General features: G+C 37.0%; 1 protein-coding gene and 1 long non-coding RNA gene across 3 annotated transcripts in view; one reads left to right on the forward strand and one right to left on the reverse strand.

Annotated features, from left to right (window-relative positions):
* Positions 1-1056: 1056 nt before the first annotated feature.
* Positions 1057-14896, reverse strand: part of ACSS2 (acyl-CoA synthetase short chain family member 2) — a 51911-nt gene continuing 38071 nt past the window's right edge. For both annotated transcript variants that reach the window (XM_039319179.1, XM_039319178.1), the window contains 10 exons: positions 14638-14808; positions 14118-14251; positions 12874-13006; positions 12285-12341; positions 10771-10851; positions 9430-9538; positions 8423-8491; positions 7338-7514; positions 3562-3636; positions 1057-2916 (listed from right to left, as the gene is read on the reverse strand). In XM_039319179.1, coding sequence (XP_039175113.1) covers positions 2789-2916; positions 3562-3636; positions 7338-7514; positions 8423-8491; positions 9430-9538; positions 10771-10851; positions 12285-12341; positions 12874-13006; positions 14118-14251; positions 14638-14808 — 1134 coding nt within the window. In that variant the 3' untranslated portion in view covers positions 1057-2788. The remainder of the gene's footprint in view (positions 2917-3561; positions 3637-7337; positions 7515-8422; positions 8492-9429; positions 9539-10770; positions 10852-12284; positions 12342-12873; positions 13007-14117; positions 14252-14637; positions 14809-14896) is intronic.
* Positions 3644-11988, forward strand: LOC120297022. Its single transcript, XR_005553660.1, has 2 exons — positions 3644-4692; positions 10809-11988. It is a non-coding gene; the product is annotated as an uncharacterized LOC120297022 (long non-coding RNA).

A 14896-nucleotide genomic window follows, 5' to 3' on the forward strand; every position in this document is an offset into this window, starting at 1 on the left:
ACTATGTATAAACTGTAGATTTGTGTAACCACAATTTGAAAAAGGATAAGCGGATCTCAAATCTGAAGCATTGAGTAGACAAATTCATAATCCACCAGTACAACTCTTCCATAATGCAGAAGAAATGTTACTGATTTTTCTTTTGCATTTTCTTTTAGCTTTATTACATAGTTTAAATTCTACTGCAAGATACTAGACCACATTTTATTATGTCCTTTTATCTACCTTTGTTGATAAAAGTTCACTGCAGCCAATTAATAATCAATACCACAACAAGAATATGCATTGTTTTGAATTCAAAAGGAAAAATATGCTCTGGTGCACAGGGATATTTACACAACACAGCTTTGCAATTCTTTAAAGCAGCCACCTCTTGAGATTGCACGGTTGATATGCAACACACTCCTAGAAAAAGATGTATTTGGTTTAGGAAGATGCAGCCAAGTGCTGGTACATGCTCCAAATCAGCCATCTGCCTTTGAATCCAGAGCAATGCACAGCCCTAATAACGAGTCCCAATTTGAAAACAGGTAGTCCTCGACTTATAGCAGTTCGTTTAGTGATCGTTCAAAGTTTCAGCAGCACTGAAAAAAGTGGCTTATGACCATTTTTCACACTTAGGATCATTCCAGCATCCCCATGGTCACATGATCAAAATTCAGCCACTTGGCAATTCAGTCATATTTATGACAGCTGCAGCATCCTGCTACCTTCTGAGAAGCAAAATCAATGGGGAACCAACCCCATTTAGTAACCATTTTACTAAACAACTGCAGCGATTCATTTAACTGTGGCAAGAAAGGTCATAAAATGGAGCAAAACTCACTTAACAACTGCCTTGCTTAGCAACAAAAATTTTTGGCCCAGTTGTGGTCATACATTGAGGACTATCTATAAAGAGTTTAATACAATTTAGTAGATGCCTTAATTGTTAGGTTTACTAATTTATAAATAAATGTAGACAGAAGAAACAATGCCAGAAAAGTTAAGCAAAACACACTAGAGTCCTGGTTTATCATTCAAAACAAGGAACATAAAACACCCACTATTACTATGTTATAGGTATTATCTTCTTAATTTATTCCAATTAAAACATTTTTCCCATTTCCCAGCCATATTTATATCATTCTGTGTTCAAAAATAAGAATTTGTATTAACAGCATTTGAGTAAGCCACTGGCTTATTATCAGTGTTGTAGAACATAGTTATATGCATATCAATGTTGCAGATCACACACAAGTACATTTAGACTACCATCAACAGATTAAAAAATGAGAAATATACCCATGAGCAAAGATAAAGCAATGACCACTGTAATGAAATACACAATATGAGGGGCATACAGTTATAAGCTGCTCTGTGGATAATGCAGATATCTTCAGGGATGCAACAACATAGTTATCACAGGCAAAAAAAAATGTTTCAGATAGTAAATGGCAATTTCTAATACAAAGACATTGCAAGGTGAATAACAGTAAGTGCTATATAATACCTTGGCAAATTTGAAACAAGCCTTTCCCATCATATGCATTTATTAATCTGCAAGGATTGAAGGCTTCATGTTTTCCTCACCTAAGTATCCATATCAGATCTAAAACTAAATTTGAACCTCCCTAATTTCAAGAAGAAACAAGATTAATTAACTATGATTAGTCATCTGACTGAAGAAAATGTGTCTGCTGGTTGGTAGCCATTTTTTTTCTTTCATAAGAGCAACAGCTTGACTTTGGTCATACACATGATCTACACAATGATCACATGGAGAAAGCAGGATCAATTTGACTAAATTTAGGTATATCTGGAAGATACTTCCTCAGTGTAACCAAATGCATTCCAACAGTCCAGAATCTCTGACTATATATATTCATTTCCTTTACTTGACTGTGGGACACAAGCTGATCACACAATTACTTCCTTTAATATTTATAGCATCTGCTTCTCATCCATTAATGAAAATAATAGATATATTTCTCTACCCAGATTCAACTGGCGTTGACATTGCACCAAATATTTCTAGAAAAAAAGCCTCCCTCTATATAATATCTAGGCATACAGCACAGCTTTAATGTCTAGAACAACTGAAGTTGCATTCATCATGGAACAATATACTGCAAACATTCAAATGTGTGCATTCAAGCACACAAGCATTATTGAAAATTAGAATCTGTAAATAGTGTTATTCCTTTGGGGGACAAAAAAGTATAATAATCCTTTCCAGTTTATATTTCAACAGAGATAACCCTGGAAAAATAATTTTACACAGCTTCATATTTGCAGTTTTCTTTAAAATGTCTCATTTTCTATGCTATGCAGCTGGGATACTCAGGATAATTTTTGTTAAAACAAATGGTTAATTCTTAAAAATATGCATTTCAATATTACTACCTCAACATGAGGATTACTGCTTAATCTATTAGTCCTCAAGCCTTTTGAAGGCTCATAACTACAACTCAGGAGGAAAGCCTCTTCTTACCAGAATCTGCATGTTCTAAGCTCCACCAATTATAGCATATTAAATGTAAAAATAAAAATAATTGAAATATTGTATGAATGAGGCTGAAATTTCATATGTGGAGTATTGGACTATAAAATAACACACATAATGCTAGAGGCACAAAGCTAGATTTACAACATGAAAGGACTGGATGTTGGAGCACCAGTTTGTCTTCTTTTTAGGATCTTATATTGAGATCAGCACACAGCAATTTCCCATTTCAGGTCATTGTCTCTCAGGGGCCATATTCTCATCAAATTCTTACATTTCTGCTGTTTTTGTAGGATAGCCATGCTACATTATTGTCTCACACCTGTTACTGAAAAGATGGTTTATAACTACTGGATCTGCCACTGTTGAGGTATCGCCCAGTTCCCGGTCATTTTTTGCAATCTTCCTTAATACCCGCCGCATAATTTTACCTACAAAGAAAGTACAGTATTTAAGTTGACTCTGATTATGATAAAGAAATTAGGGAATTGGTTAATTATTAATCCTGTACAGATAATAATTTATGCGGCCCTCTGAATCTGTCATGCAAAGAAAATGAAGTAAAATGATTTGCAAAACAGTAAGATTTATGCAGCTGTACAAAATATAGGATTCTAGACAATTAAAATCCATTCATAAATCTGACACATAATGGATACACCCAGGGACCCTGGATCTAAAATAATGAGATTCCAACCTGAGATATCATTTTTTTAAAAAAAGGTTTGGCCTTGTTCTACAAATATGTTTTGCCAAAAGAATAATCACTGTTCTAAAAGGATATGCTCTGGCCAAAGCAGGTTCAGCCTTATCCTGTAATAGATATACACACCTACCCATAGCTTGTAATAATAATATAAGTGCCCTTAGCTCAGTAAGAGTGTGTGTGTGTGTGTGTGTGGTGTGTGTGTGTACAAATAAATGATTGTGTAATTTACAAGCTGTATACTTACAGATTAGTTGCCCATTCATTCCTAAAGACTTAAAGTCTCACACTGATTCTTAAAACACAACAAATATAGCATTTAGTAGCTAGCAAGAAACTGCAACGTAACGGTATCAAAATCAAAACATACCTGAGCGGGTTTTGGGCAGGCTAGGAGCATTCTGGATATAATCTGGAGTTGCAATAGGACCAATCTTTTCTCTGACTGCAAATAAGAAAATGAAAATGTTCATAGTTCCTATGAAATTTTTTTTAAAAAAATCATGTTCAGAAGAGTCATTTGATCTCTACTATAAGATGGCTGATAAGTGGGGTCTTATCTCTATTTAGATATGTTCAGTTTCTGAACTGCAATCTGCCACTAGAGGATGATACATATGAGTACTTTTTAAATATGAAATATTAAATCATAACATGAACTTACCATATGCTATCTGAATGATAATTCTTAAGCAGGCAGAACCATCCCATTTACATACTAGACTAGAGGAAGGTTTAAGTTTTTTTTTAAAAAAAATCAAATAGCTAAGAAAAATAATAGCCAAGTAAAAAAGAATTTAAGGTGATGGGACACAAAAAAGACCAATTGTTGAAGGAGGAAACAAAACCTAAAGGTGGGGGATGGAGGTGTAGGCAGATTTCAACCCAAAACAAATTCCACAGTGCTACTTTTCCTCACAAGATCTATTTATACACATGCAGTAGGGATTTCGGGAGGAATGGACATGATGATAAAAATTGACATTTATAAATCATAATGCAACTTCCCTTTAGTGTTTCTACTTTCTGCCTTGTTATTGAGAATGTTTTTTTACAGTTTCTACTTTCATGTAACAATAGTTCACTTTTTAACAACTTATATCATTGTTTTATTTCATCTAAATATGTTGCTTTTTCTGCCCAGCATTTCTTGATGTCTATTTTCAGAAAACTCAAAGTATACATAAAGTGTATCAGTAATATTTGGATTGTATAGGTTGCTTTTAAGTGGACTTGGTTTTGTGGTTTGCTGTTACTTTTTCTGCTGATAAGGATCTGGCAAAAGAGTAGTTTGTTGTTTCCTTCTTTGATGAATTTGATTCCAGCACACACCCCAACCAGCAGCCCCATTACACAGCTATCAACACCATCAACCTTACAAGAAGCCACCAACACAATGAGCCATGATCTTATCAATCCAAGTAAATAATCAGCATGGAGCTATCAATCATCTGCAAAATAACATCTGTCTAGAGGATCATCCCCTGCAAGCATTCAGAAAGTAAGTAAAACTGAAGGATATTCAACAAATGCCAATCACAACCTCACTTTTCCCAAATTTTACAATGAAATTGTCTAGTAGTGTCATTATAACAGAATAGCAGAGTTGGGAGGCACCTTGGAGATCTTCTAGTCCAACCCCTGCTCAATCAGGAGAGCCTATAGCATTTCAGACAAGTGGTTGGCCAATCTCTTCTTAAAAGTCTTCAATGATTACCACATCCACAACTACTGAAAGCAAGCCATTCCCTGATTAATTGTTCTGACAGAGAATTTCTCTTTATTTCTAAGGTGGTCCTCTTCCTGATTAGCTTCCATCCATTGCTGCTTTTTCTGCCTTCCATGTGCTTTAGAGCAGGGCTTTTCAACCAGTGGTAAACATACCACTGGTGGTACTTCAGCACCTGGCAGGTGGTATGCAACCTAGACAACTGTAGTGGGGGGGAAGAGCTGAAGTGGTGGCAGCACAGCACAGGTCTGGGGGAGAGTCAGCTGGAGCTGCGGTATTGCTGGGGCTCTGCTGAGGGCCCAGGATCAGCACGTGCAGCTCTAGCTGACCGGCGCTTCCGACAGCCTCTGCTATCACTGGGAATAGCAGACGGGCCTTGGGGTGAGAGAGTCAGCTGGAACTGCAGGGCTGCCAGGACTCGGCAGAGGCCCCAGGATCATCGCGCACAGCTCCAGCTGATCAGCACTATGTGCAATCGCCAGCCAGGGATTGGGTGACTGCGTGGGGGAATGAGACTGGGGTAGCAACTGATGCTGGAGCTCTCCCTGAATCCCAGAGATGGTGCACCCGGAAAAGAAAAGGAGGAGGGGGGAGAGGAGAGGATATAAAAGGAGGAGGGAGAGGGAGAGGAAAAAAGAAGAAAAAGACAGAGAGAAGGGGACCGAGAAAGAAAGAGGGGGAAGAGATGAGGCTTCTGTGAGACAAGCAGTGAGGAGAGAGAGAGAGGGAGAAGAGGAGAGGCTTCTATGAGACAAGCAGAGGGATCAATGAAGGAGTAGAGGCTGTAAAAGAGAGACAGAGGAGAGGGAGGATATGGATAAATTCGTCATATGTTCGTCAGTGCAAAGGGAAAGTGATTCAGCAAAGGAACAGCCACCGAAGAAATTAAAACTGGTACTTTTTTCCCTTTTTTTTGGTCATCAGGTTTTCGACATCTTGCTAAGCACTGGTGGTATTCAAATATTGTCATATCCTAAAAGTGGTACAACCTATGAAAAGCACTGCTTCTTCTTTGTGGCAGTCCCTTAGATATTATAATTACATGTTTATAACCGAAAAACCAAGTTCAAAAATCTCAGGCAAGGCAACATGCCACCTCTGAGCTACAAATATTTGCTTCCATTACAACTATAATAATGTATGTTATGGAATCCCTACGTGTTGTATAGAAATTGGGAGGTGGGGATGTTTACATCTGGTTACAGTTCTCCTGGAGCCCTGGCCATGCCTCTTCCTATAGGAACTAACAGAATGGCCTTGGATACTCCCACTCTCACAAGCTCTTGCAGTTACAAACACAAGATTAAAAATCTTAGAAGTCAAAATGCAAGATGTATTTCCTAGGAAAATCTTCTCCATTAAAATGCTTTTGAAAGGCACAAGGATTTTTCAGAATTTATGTTTAACTGTAAATGGATTACTCAGTAATTACTTATCTCCAAAAGACTATTGTAGGAAAAAGAAATGCAAGCAATTCTTTCTCTCTGCATATTAAGAAATAACAGAATTATGTAAAAGGCCTGGGCCAGATAAACACAAAATATGCCAATGCATTCTTCACTTGTTGACAGTTGGAGAGTCACTATGTACACATTTTTGCAGAATTCCCACCATATTCATGGGTATACAGTGTGCTCTTAAATACTGAAAGTGGATGCCAGCTGGCCACAAGGGCATATGAAAGGCAAGGACTAAATGTAGTTTTGGCAGAACCAAAAGGTGTCCCCTTGATTTGAAAAGCACTCTTTCAGCCAAGCTGAGGAACTAGGCATTCTGTTAGACAAGGATTTATCCCAGAAAAGCCACAACAAAGCTCATGGGTAATCATGGGATAGAGACCATTAAATCCATTACAGGACTTTCCTTTTGCTGTACATGTTGATGCTATATCGATTCCACTAATGGGGAAGACATTTGATTCCACAAAATATCAGACTGCATAATGTACATATCAAGGGTCCCATGTGGTATTCTTGCCATCTCCTTTTAATAATTTGATACAGCTTTTTCCAAGTCTGGCATCCAGAATTCTGGCAAAACCCCAAATTTGGCCACGTTGGCGAGGAAGCTGCAGCCCTGAAAAATCTGGAAGTGGTAGATTTGGGACAATTACATTTAACCAGGAGAAACACTAGCAATCTAATGAGATTACACTCAGACATGAATACAGAAATGGACATACCATAGCCTTCTCATACAACATAAATTCCAACCTTCCCCATTACTGACCCCATTCTTATTGGGACTGCTGTAAATTAATTTCTGCAAGATCTGGAGGACCACATACTGCTCATTCCTGCATTCTACATTCAGGGTCCTTGTATCCTATTTCCCACAATCTAATAGTTTTTTATAAGTTTATCTGGCTTGATCTACAAGTTTCAATGTGCTTCTCTGATTTCAGCCAACACAATTACCTTGTTTCTTCAGTTCATCAATCAGTTTGTTTGTGAAATCATGTCCATCCTTCAGAGTCACAAAACAGTAGAGGCATTCTCCCTTTACAGGGTGTGGGTGGCTTACTACGGCTGCCTCTGAGATAGAAGCATGTTCTACAAGTGCTGATTCAACCTCCGCTGTGCTCAGTAAATGCCCTGCAAAAAAAAGAAAGTTGTTTTTTAAATTGGTCTTGTCCCACCATTCTTTTCTTTTTATATAAAAGCATATATTATTGAATCAAGCTATGAATCAGAATGTAAAGCATAAAGCTGGTCACATTTTTTATTAATTCCTTTGCTTTTATTTTTTTATTCTTAGGAAAAATCATACTGTAAAAGTTGAAAAATAAAATTTAAGATCACAAAATTTTGACACAAGAGTTTAGAAAAGCCAATTTTATAGAGAATGAGAATTTATAGTTGTACCCAAAAAGGTTAGCAATTTTAGTAGGCACTTAAAGCTTCCATTTCTCCCAACAGTGTTAATAGTCTGCCATAAGAGAATACATGGCTTCTTGATGCAAGGCATATTTTATTTTTAAATATATAATATTAATTGTATAATTATAATTTTAATATATTATATGCCAGCTTTCTTCGTGTTTGTATTTGTCAGGTACAAATAAAGGACAACCTTTAAGCTTAGAGGAAATAAATATAAAAAATAAATTATATAAATACAATGCTACAGCCAATGTATAGATGTGTGCTGTAGACATATAGTTAAAAAAACTCTTTTTGGTTCACTTTTCCTTTGCTAAAAGAACAGAAACAATTTTTAGGACATAAGCATTTATTTCTTGCCAGTTTAATTTTCTAAATGTCTCATTAAAACTAGCAACATGAAATTACTTAAATTTGTTCATGTCCTGATTTGGCTTTTCTGGTAGGACAAAGGGTGATTACTGGATATTTTGCTCCTTTATCACTGTTTGTATTCTCCAACAATGACCAAGCACATTCTTATTTGAAGAAAAAATGGATCAGCCCCAAAATACCATGTTAAAAATCTTATTATGTCAATAAGAGCAACTTTTATCCTTCCACAAGAATTTGGTTCTTACCAGAAACATTCAGCATGTCATCAATTCGACCTGTGATCCAGTAGTAACCATCTTTATCTCTTCTGCAGCCTGGAAGAGAGATAAAATTAAGGCCTTTAGACTTTAAGTTCCTCTCAATCTTTGCCCCTCAATTTTTCAGCCTTTATACCTGGGTCTGTAATGAATGCAAACAAATCCCAACCCAAGAGGTTCAAACCCAGAAGAGTTTATAATCAAACCTAAATCATTCATACTATTTAGTCTGCCAGAGCTTTTAGAATTCTAAAAAAAAAATCTGAGATTTAAACTCCTTTGGTTACGGTATTTCATGAGTTAAGCTGAATTGTTCCTTTCAATCCTAAGTTCTAATTGGCAGTAGTTATAGAGTGTGCATTTGTGTGTGCGTCATGTGTGTAATATTGATTGTAGATGTACTGCTACCCAAAATAATAGCCACTAAGTAAAATCTGCATGATTCATAATTTTCTTTTTCCTCCCTCATTCACTATTCAATTAATTTATTAACTTTAATGTTAATTAACTTCTGGAATTAACATTCCCATTCAGTATTTTTTGGCTGCTCTAATAAGCTTGAGAAAGGGTAAGGAAGCTGAAAGCAGAGATTTCCACACTTCCTCCTAAGTAAGTAGACAAAGAATTGACTATCAAGGAGTGGATTATGGAAGCCTACTCAAGAAGATCTCACCAGGAGTGTGAGAGGTGAAACAGTAAGGATTATTTGGAGAAAGGCTGAACTCTGCTTGAGAAACCTGAAAAGCTGACCAGTCAAGTCATTGCATACATGAGAAAGTGTGCTTCATTCCAGGGCTGTGAATAGTTTCTTCAAAAACCTGAGATCTATAAAAGAGTTCTACTTTAAAAGAATTCAGATGTAACTGCTGGAAACTGATGAGGTCATAGTAGAAAAGTATGAGGACTTCTAACATACTTAAATATTTCCAAATTAAACAGGAAGCAAGCTTCATAAGATAATATTTTTGAGTCAAAGTTCCTTTGTGAAAACTTACCATCTCCAGTCACATAATAACCAGGAAACTTTTGGAAGTAGGTTGTCTCAAACCTCTGGTGGTTTTTATACACTGTGCGCATTATTCCAGGCCAGGGTTGCTTAAAAACCTAAAGATGATTATAGGTGAGAAATGTGAGGAAAGTAGAAAACTTCACTGGCTGAGTTCAAGCAAAATACAAAGTATAATGTGGTTTATATGATTCAGATTTAGTTCTGTGTATGAACCCAAAGAGTGGGGCTTGTAAATCATGGTTAGTGTTTTAGCACTGTCCATGATCCACACATCTGTAGTTTATTCAACATACCATATTTTGGATTTGATAAAAAGAATAGGCCAAATTCCCAACTACATGTCATCATATTAAGAAAGGACTTGGACAGAGGTCTGCTTGACGTCAAAGCACAGAATTAAAACAAAAAAGACAATATACTGACAAGTATTTTAGTGTTCAGGAATGCAGCAGTGATAGGACCTGGAAAATTTCATATTGTCCCCACCTGATTTTTAGAAATGTATTACTTTATAACTTTAGGTCATAGCATAATGAATAAATATTAGCACAAACAATAATGACTAGTCTGCTCTAAAATCAAACTAGTAACTAACTTCAGAAACAGAATGATATCATATTAGATAAACAGAAATGTAGTAATCAGACCCAGAGGCTGGATAGCTCCCAAGCAACTTTGTCCTCCAACCTCACCCTGTTATTTTTCAGCTAGTGGGCACCAGTCTATTCTGCAGGCATATCCATGATCTCCTACTCCTGATAAAAAAAATACTGGTAAAAAGCGATGCAAATTAACCCAAGATAAGCAGACAAAGTGTATCCACTTCTAGAAATCAATCTGAACTGCTCAAACCCTCTCTGAAAACTACATAAAGTACTGAACAGAGTCAAAATATCTGTGATACAGAAGGCCCAACTGAATGGATTATTATTGATTGGTATGTTTAAATAAATGCTGTACTCAAGTACTGGAAGAGGAAGAGGTGATATCTTCGGTATTTATTTACTCACCGAAATCTTCCTTTCCCAGAGTTTATATACAATTAAACAGTTACTAATCCTGATAAATGGGAAATGCAGAAGTTTATGAGAGACAATTTGAAGCAAAAGGGTCTTCACTGCACAATTACTTATAACATTTATTTTAAAAAATCAGAACCAAACATACAGTTCTTTTATCAGCATCCATCCGGGATCTCAAAATGCTGTAAGGAAACTGAGTTAAGCATAAACAGTCCAGGAAAAACTTGTTATTAACTTGGAATTTGGGCCATGAAACTTCATATAGTGATTAAGCAATGCTATCAATCATTATAATGTTCTCTTACCAGATATCCTTCAGCTTCTCCTTCTAACTCTTCCCCAGATTCATCCAACACTGCAGGGACCACTCCAAAGAAAGGAAAAGTCTGTCAAGAAATATTTTTAGAAATATTTTAAAGATCAAATCTAAGTATACGGCAGATAGCAGCTAGACTTGAAAGAAAGAAAGAAACTTCAACCCAGAGCTGAAGACATCCCCATCTCTAATAGGAATGGCAATCTTGTTCAATCTGGAGGCTTCAAAGAAGATTGCTGGAATGTATAGCTGAAACAGGTGAAAGATATTCAGTCATTTTTTAATGTGGTTGAAACAAGTTTAAAGAAGAAACTGGGTACTTAAGCTTTGCAGAAGCTTGCCAAAGAAAATAGAGCTGGAAACACCAAGAAAGCTATAGGTGGCTTGCAGCCTACCTATGCAATTCTATAAACAGATTTCCAAGAATTTCTTTTTAAAACAACTTATATAGCTTTAACATTAAGTTCAAAGTTTCTGGTTGGATTTCAGTCTGGATTTCAAGAATTAAATCTTTTTTGTTTAAAGACTACTCATTCAGTTAATTTTTTTATATGGCTACTAATTTTGTAAATGTGGCTGTGGGTGGCCAACAAAATTTTAAAACCATACAACCAAAGAATTAAAAACAAACAAAACATGAAACAAGCTTGCTATGGCAAGTGAGAAAAACAGCAACCATACCACTTGTGCTCAACTAACTGACCACATGGGTAAAGAGAACTGAAGAAAGATGGCCCCTAAAACAACCCATGAAATAGTTTACATGTATTTATGATAAAAATTAGGACCGGAATTTCCAATGCTAAGCAATGCGATCATAAAACATAATTGCATTGCCTCACAAAGACAATTCCTGCATACTGATTGCCATGATTAACTGAATCCCACATTGTGAGGCAGCTTTCCCCCAGCTTCCCACAGCCAACTCAATGGGGAAGCCAGCAGGAAATTGCAAGTCCCTGATGGCTCGTTGGCAGGTAGATAAGTGGCTGCTGGCAGGTTGGGAAGAGCACAAGAGGGTGTGCAAGGAGACAAAGAAGGCTCAGGGAAAGTCTGCAGGGAGTGAGATTTAGCAACGGTCAGGGAGGGTGCAAAAGAAGTAGGTAAGGGTCATAGAGAATGCACATGGGGGCACAGGAGTGTGCGGTAAAGCTTGGAACTGTGTGTGAGGGTTCATGGAACTGTGTGAGGGTGCAATGGAGATGCAGTGAGGTTCAGATAGGGGTCATAAGGGTGCAGAGAGGTGACACTTGAGGGTGCACAGGGGTGTGTGAGTGGCTAGGGCAATACAAGCATAAAGGGGCTGGGAAAGGGTCCACAAGTGGGGAAGACTTATCCCAACAACTTGCAACTTTCCCTGCCAGCTACCCCACTGATTTATGTATATAAATGATTGTGTGTGGTATCTCCTGGTCCAGATAGGGGCATAACTGGGACACAGCATTAAGCTGTGCAATACCTCTGCTTGAATATACAAAGAGAATATGCCAGAGTTATACTTACAGCTGAGCCTGGCTTCATTGGTGTGGCATAAGGGAGAGGAGTCAACACATGACCACCCTGCGGGAAGAAACCACAAGCAGCAACGGAAACAGTTAAACCAGTGAAAAATGCCTCACGTGATATTTTCAGAGCCTGAACTGAATGAACATGCAAGATTTATTCCAGACATTACCATCATAATCATTGTTTCAATTTTTATTTTTAAAACATTCATGTCCATTTTATTGTATTTCAATCAAGAAAGCGCAAAAAGCGTCATGGAGACTCTACAAGGAATAGTTCTTGACTAGCACAGCATAAGAAGAGCGTGGGTAATGAAAGAAAGAGAAAAAAATCAGGTTCTAATAGGATTTGGAATCTTGAGGGATTCTAATAGGATTTTGGAAACCCTGATGGTAAGGAAAAGCTGTAATAGCTTTGGGAAGAGATTACATGGTACAAATATACAGCAAAGGAACAGCACCTAAATTATGACATGCTGTAATGAGTTGGCAGGTAAGTGTGAAATCCAGGCCTTGGAGAACAAGGAATCACAGAAATAACCAAGTAATTCACAGGATAATAAGAAAGCTGAATATAAAGAACTCACAGTTTCCGTTTGCCAAAAGGTATCCACTATAGGGCATTGTTCTTCACCAACTACTCTATAAAACCACAACCAAGCTTCTGGGTTTATGGGTTCTCCGACTGTTCCTAGCACTTTCAGGGATTTCCTGCTGTATCTGAATAAATAGGGTATGAATTTTAAAAAGAAAATTATTCCAGAAGGAAAAATTGTTTTACAATTTTATTTCAAAACTAACCATTTACCAGAACTGAATAAACAAGGACATTTTCAGAAATCTACAGTGCCTTTGCCTGATCAAAAGTGGACTTAGGTAAAGCAAAAACACACTAACTATCCTTCACAAAGGCAATTTAATTTCAATGTCTTGTAAATTCCTATAATAGCTTGCTAATGTCTTGCTGCCTGAGGCTGAGAAAAACTGAAATTCAAAACATTTGGACAGTTTCAGTGATCTGATCTGATCAGTATTTATCCTGAATATTATTCCCTCTCAGATGATTGAACAATAAAAGCAGACAGAGTTCACAAACTGTGCTAATATACGATGGAGCCTGCTTAGGTTTGGTTACATGGACACAACCGTGTTGGTTTTGTAAATCATGAATTAGTTTATGTAGGAGGCAGCTCCCACAACATTCAATAAAGCTAATTAAAAATAAAGATGTTTAGCACAACATTTAATCTGATCTAGATAAGGTCTCAGGTTACTTTCCCCCAGATTCTCTAGAACTGAACCATAATTTTTATTGCAACAAAAGGTGAAATATATTTAAATTTAGTTTTTTTCTTAATCATACATGATTCTTTGTCCTGCCTTGGAGTTCAGCCCTGATATGAATGCAGGCATCGCAACTGGCCTGAAAAATATCATATGGCCCTAATCTGGATATTTTCCAGTCCTATTTCCAGAGAGGCTGGGATCTAACCTGCAGTCCCCCGTGCCCATTTTCTTCCATATTCCCATGACATTTCAATTTACCTTTTTTTTTTAATTTGAAGGAGTTTCAGACAGGCATTCTCTAGCTGTCACCAGAGCTCCAACTAAATGCAATTCTACCCACATGTATTCCCCTTTCCCCTGGCTTTGACATTCAGAACAAAAGTTAAGTATAAACATGTAGCCAAAACACAGATGCCTAGGGATTTGACTGGAATAGTCTACTTTGCTCTAGTGCTCTAAACCAGTGCTACATATGTATTTCCAAAGGACATTCCTGGAAATTACAGGCAATCAGCCTTATTGTTTTCCTTAAAGTCATGCTTACTTCTTGACAGGTTCATCTCCATATTTCATGAGGAGACGAATGGCAGTGGGTGCTGTGTAGAACTTGGTCACCTTGTATTTGTCTATGATATTCCACATACGGCTAACATCTGGGTAAATAGGGAGCCCTTCAAACTGAAAAGAGATAGCAATTAACAATGTGCCATGTTGACTGCTAATTTCAGCACATGGATCCACATTTTACAGCCTAATTATGCTCCCAAAGTTCAGGAAATATTGCTTAGCAGAGGAAAACCTCCACAACACTAAAGCATAGAGTGGAGAAGAAACCCCATGAAACTTTCTTTTAAGCCTGTCAAAACAAGAAAAAATTCTTTTTTTAAAATCAGCATCAGATCTTGAGTCAAAATATAATTTAGGGAGTTATTTTTTTCAATTATCTTAACTGCGTCCTCACTCATTTCTGTTAAGAAAGTTGTAAGACAAACTGATACCATTCACTCTACAAAATAATTAAGATTTGATGTTTCCATACAGTCAGACTTTATCATAGAACTTACTAAGACACTGGTTGCCCCATTTGCCAAGGGTCCATATGTGAGATAGGAATGGCCAGTTATCCATCCAATATCAGCTGTGCACCAGTAAATATCCTCAGGATGATGATCAAACACATATTTAAATGTAGCAGCCGTGAAAAGCATATATCCAGCTATTGTGTGTACAACACCCTGAAATATAGAATACAAAATATTCATACAAAGGAACATTTAAACATAAATTAATTCTCATTGGCCAGAAATTGCAGCATTGCAAAAA

Source organism: Crotalus tigris, unplaced genomic scaffold (genome assembly GCF_016545835.1).
Source record: "Crotalus tigris isolate CLP2741 ecotype Arizona unplaced genomic scaffold, ASM1654583v1 scf7180000022411.5474196:2289641, whole genome shotgun sequence".
Lineage (NCBI taxonomy): Eukaryota > Metazoa > Chordata > Lepidosauria > Squamata > Viperidae > Crotalus > Crotalus tigris.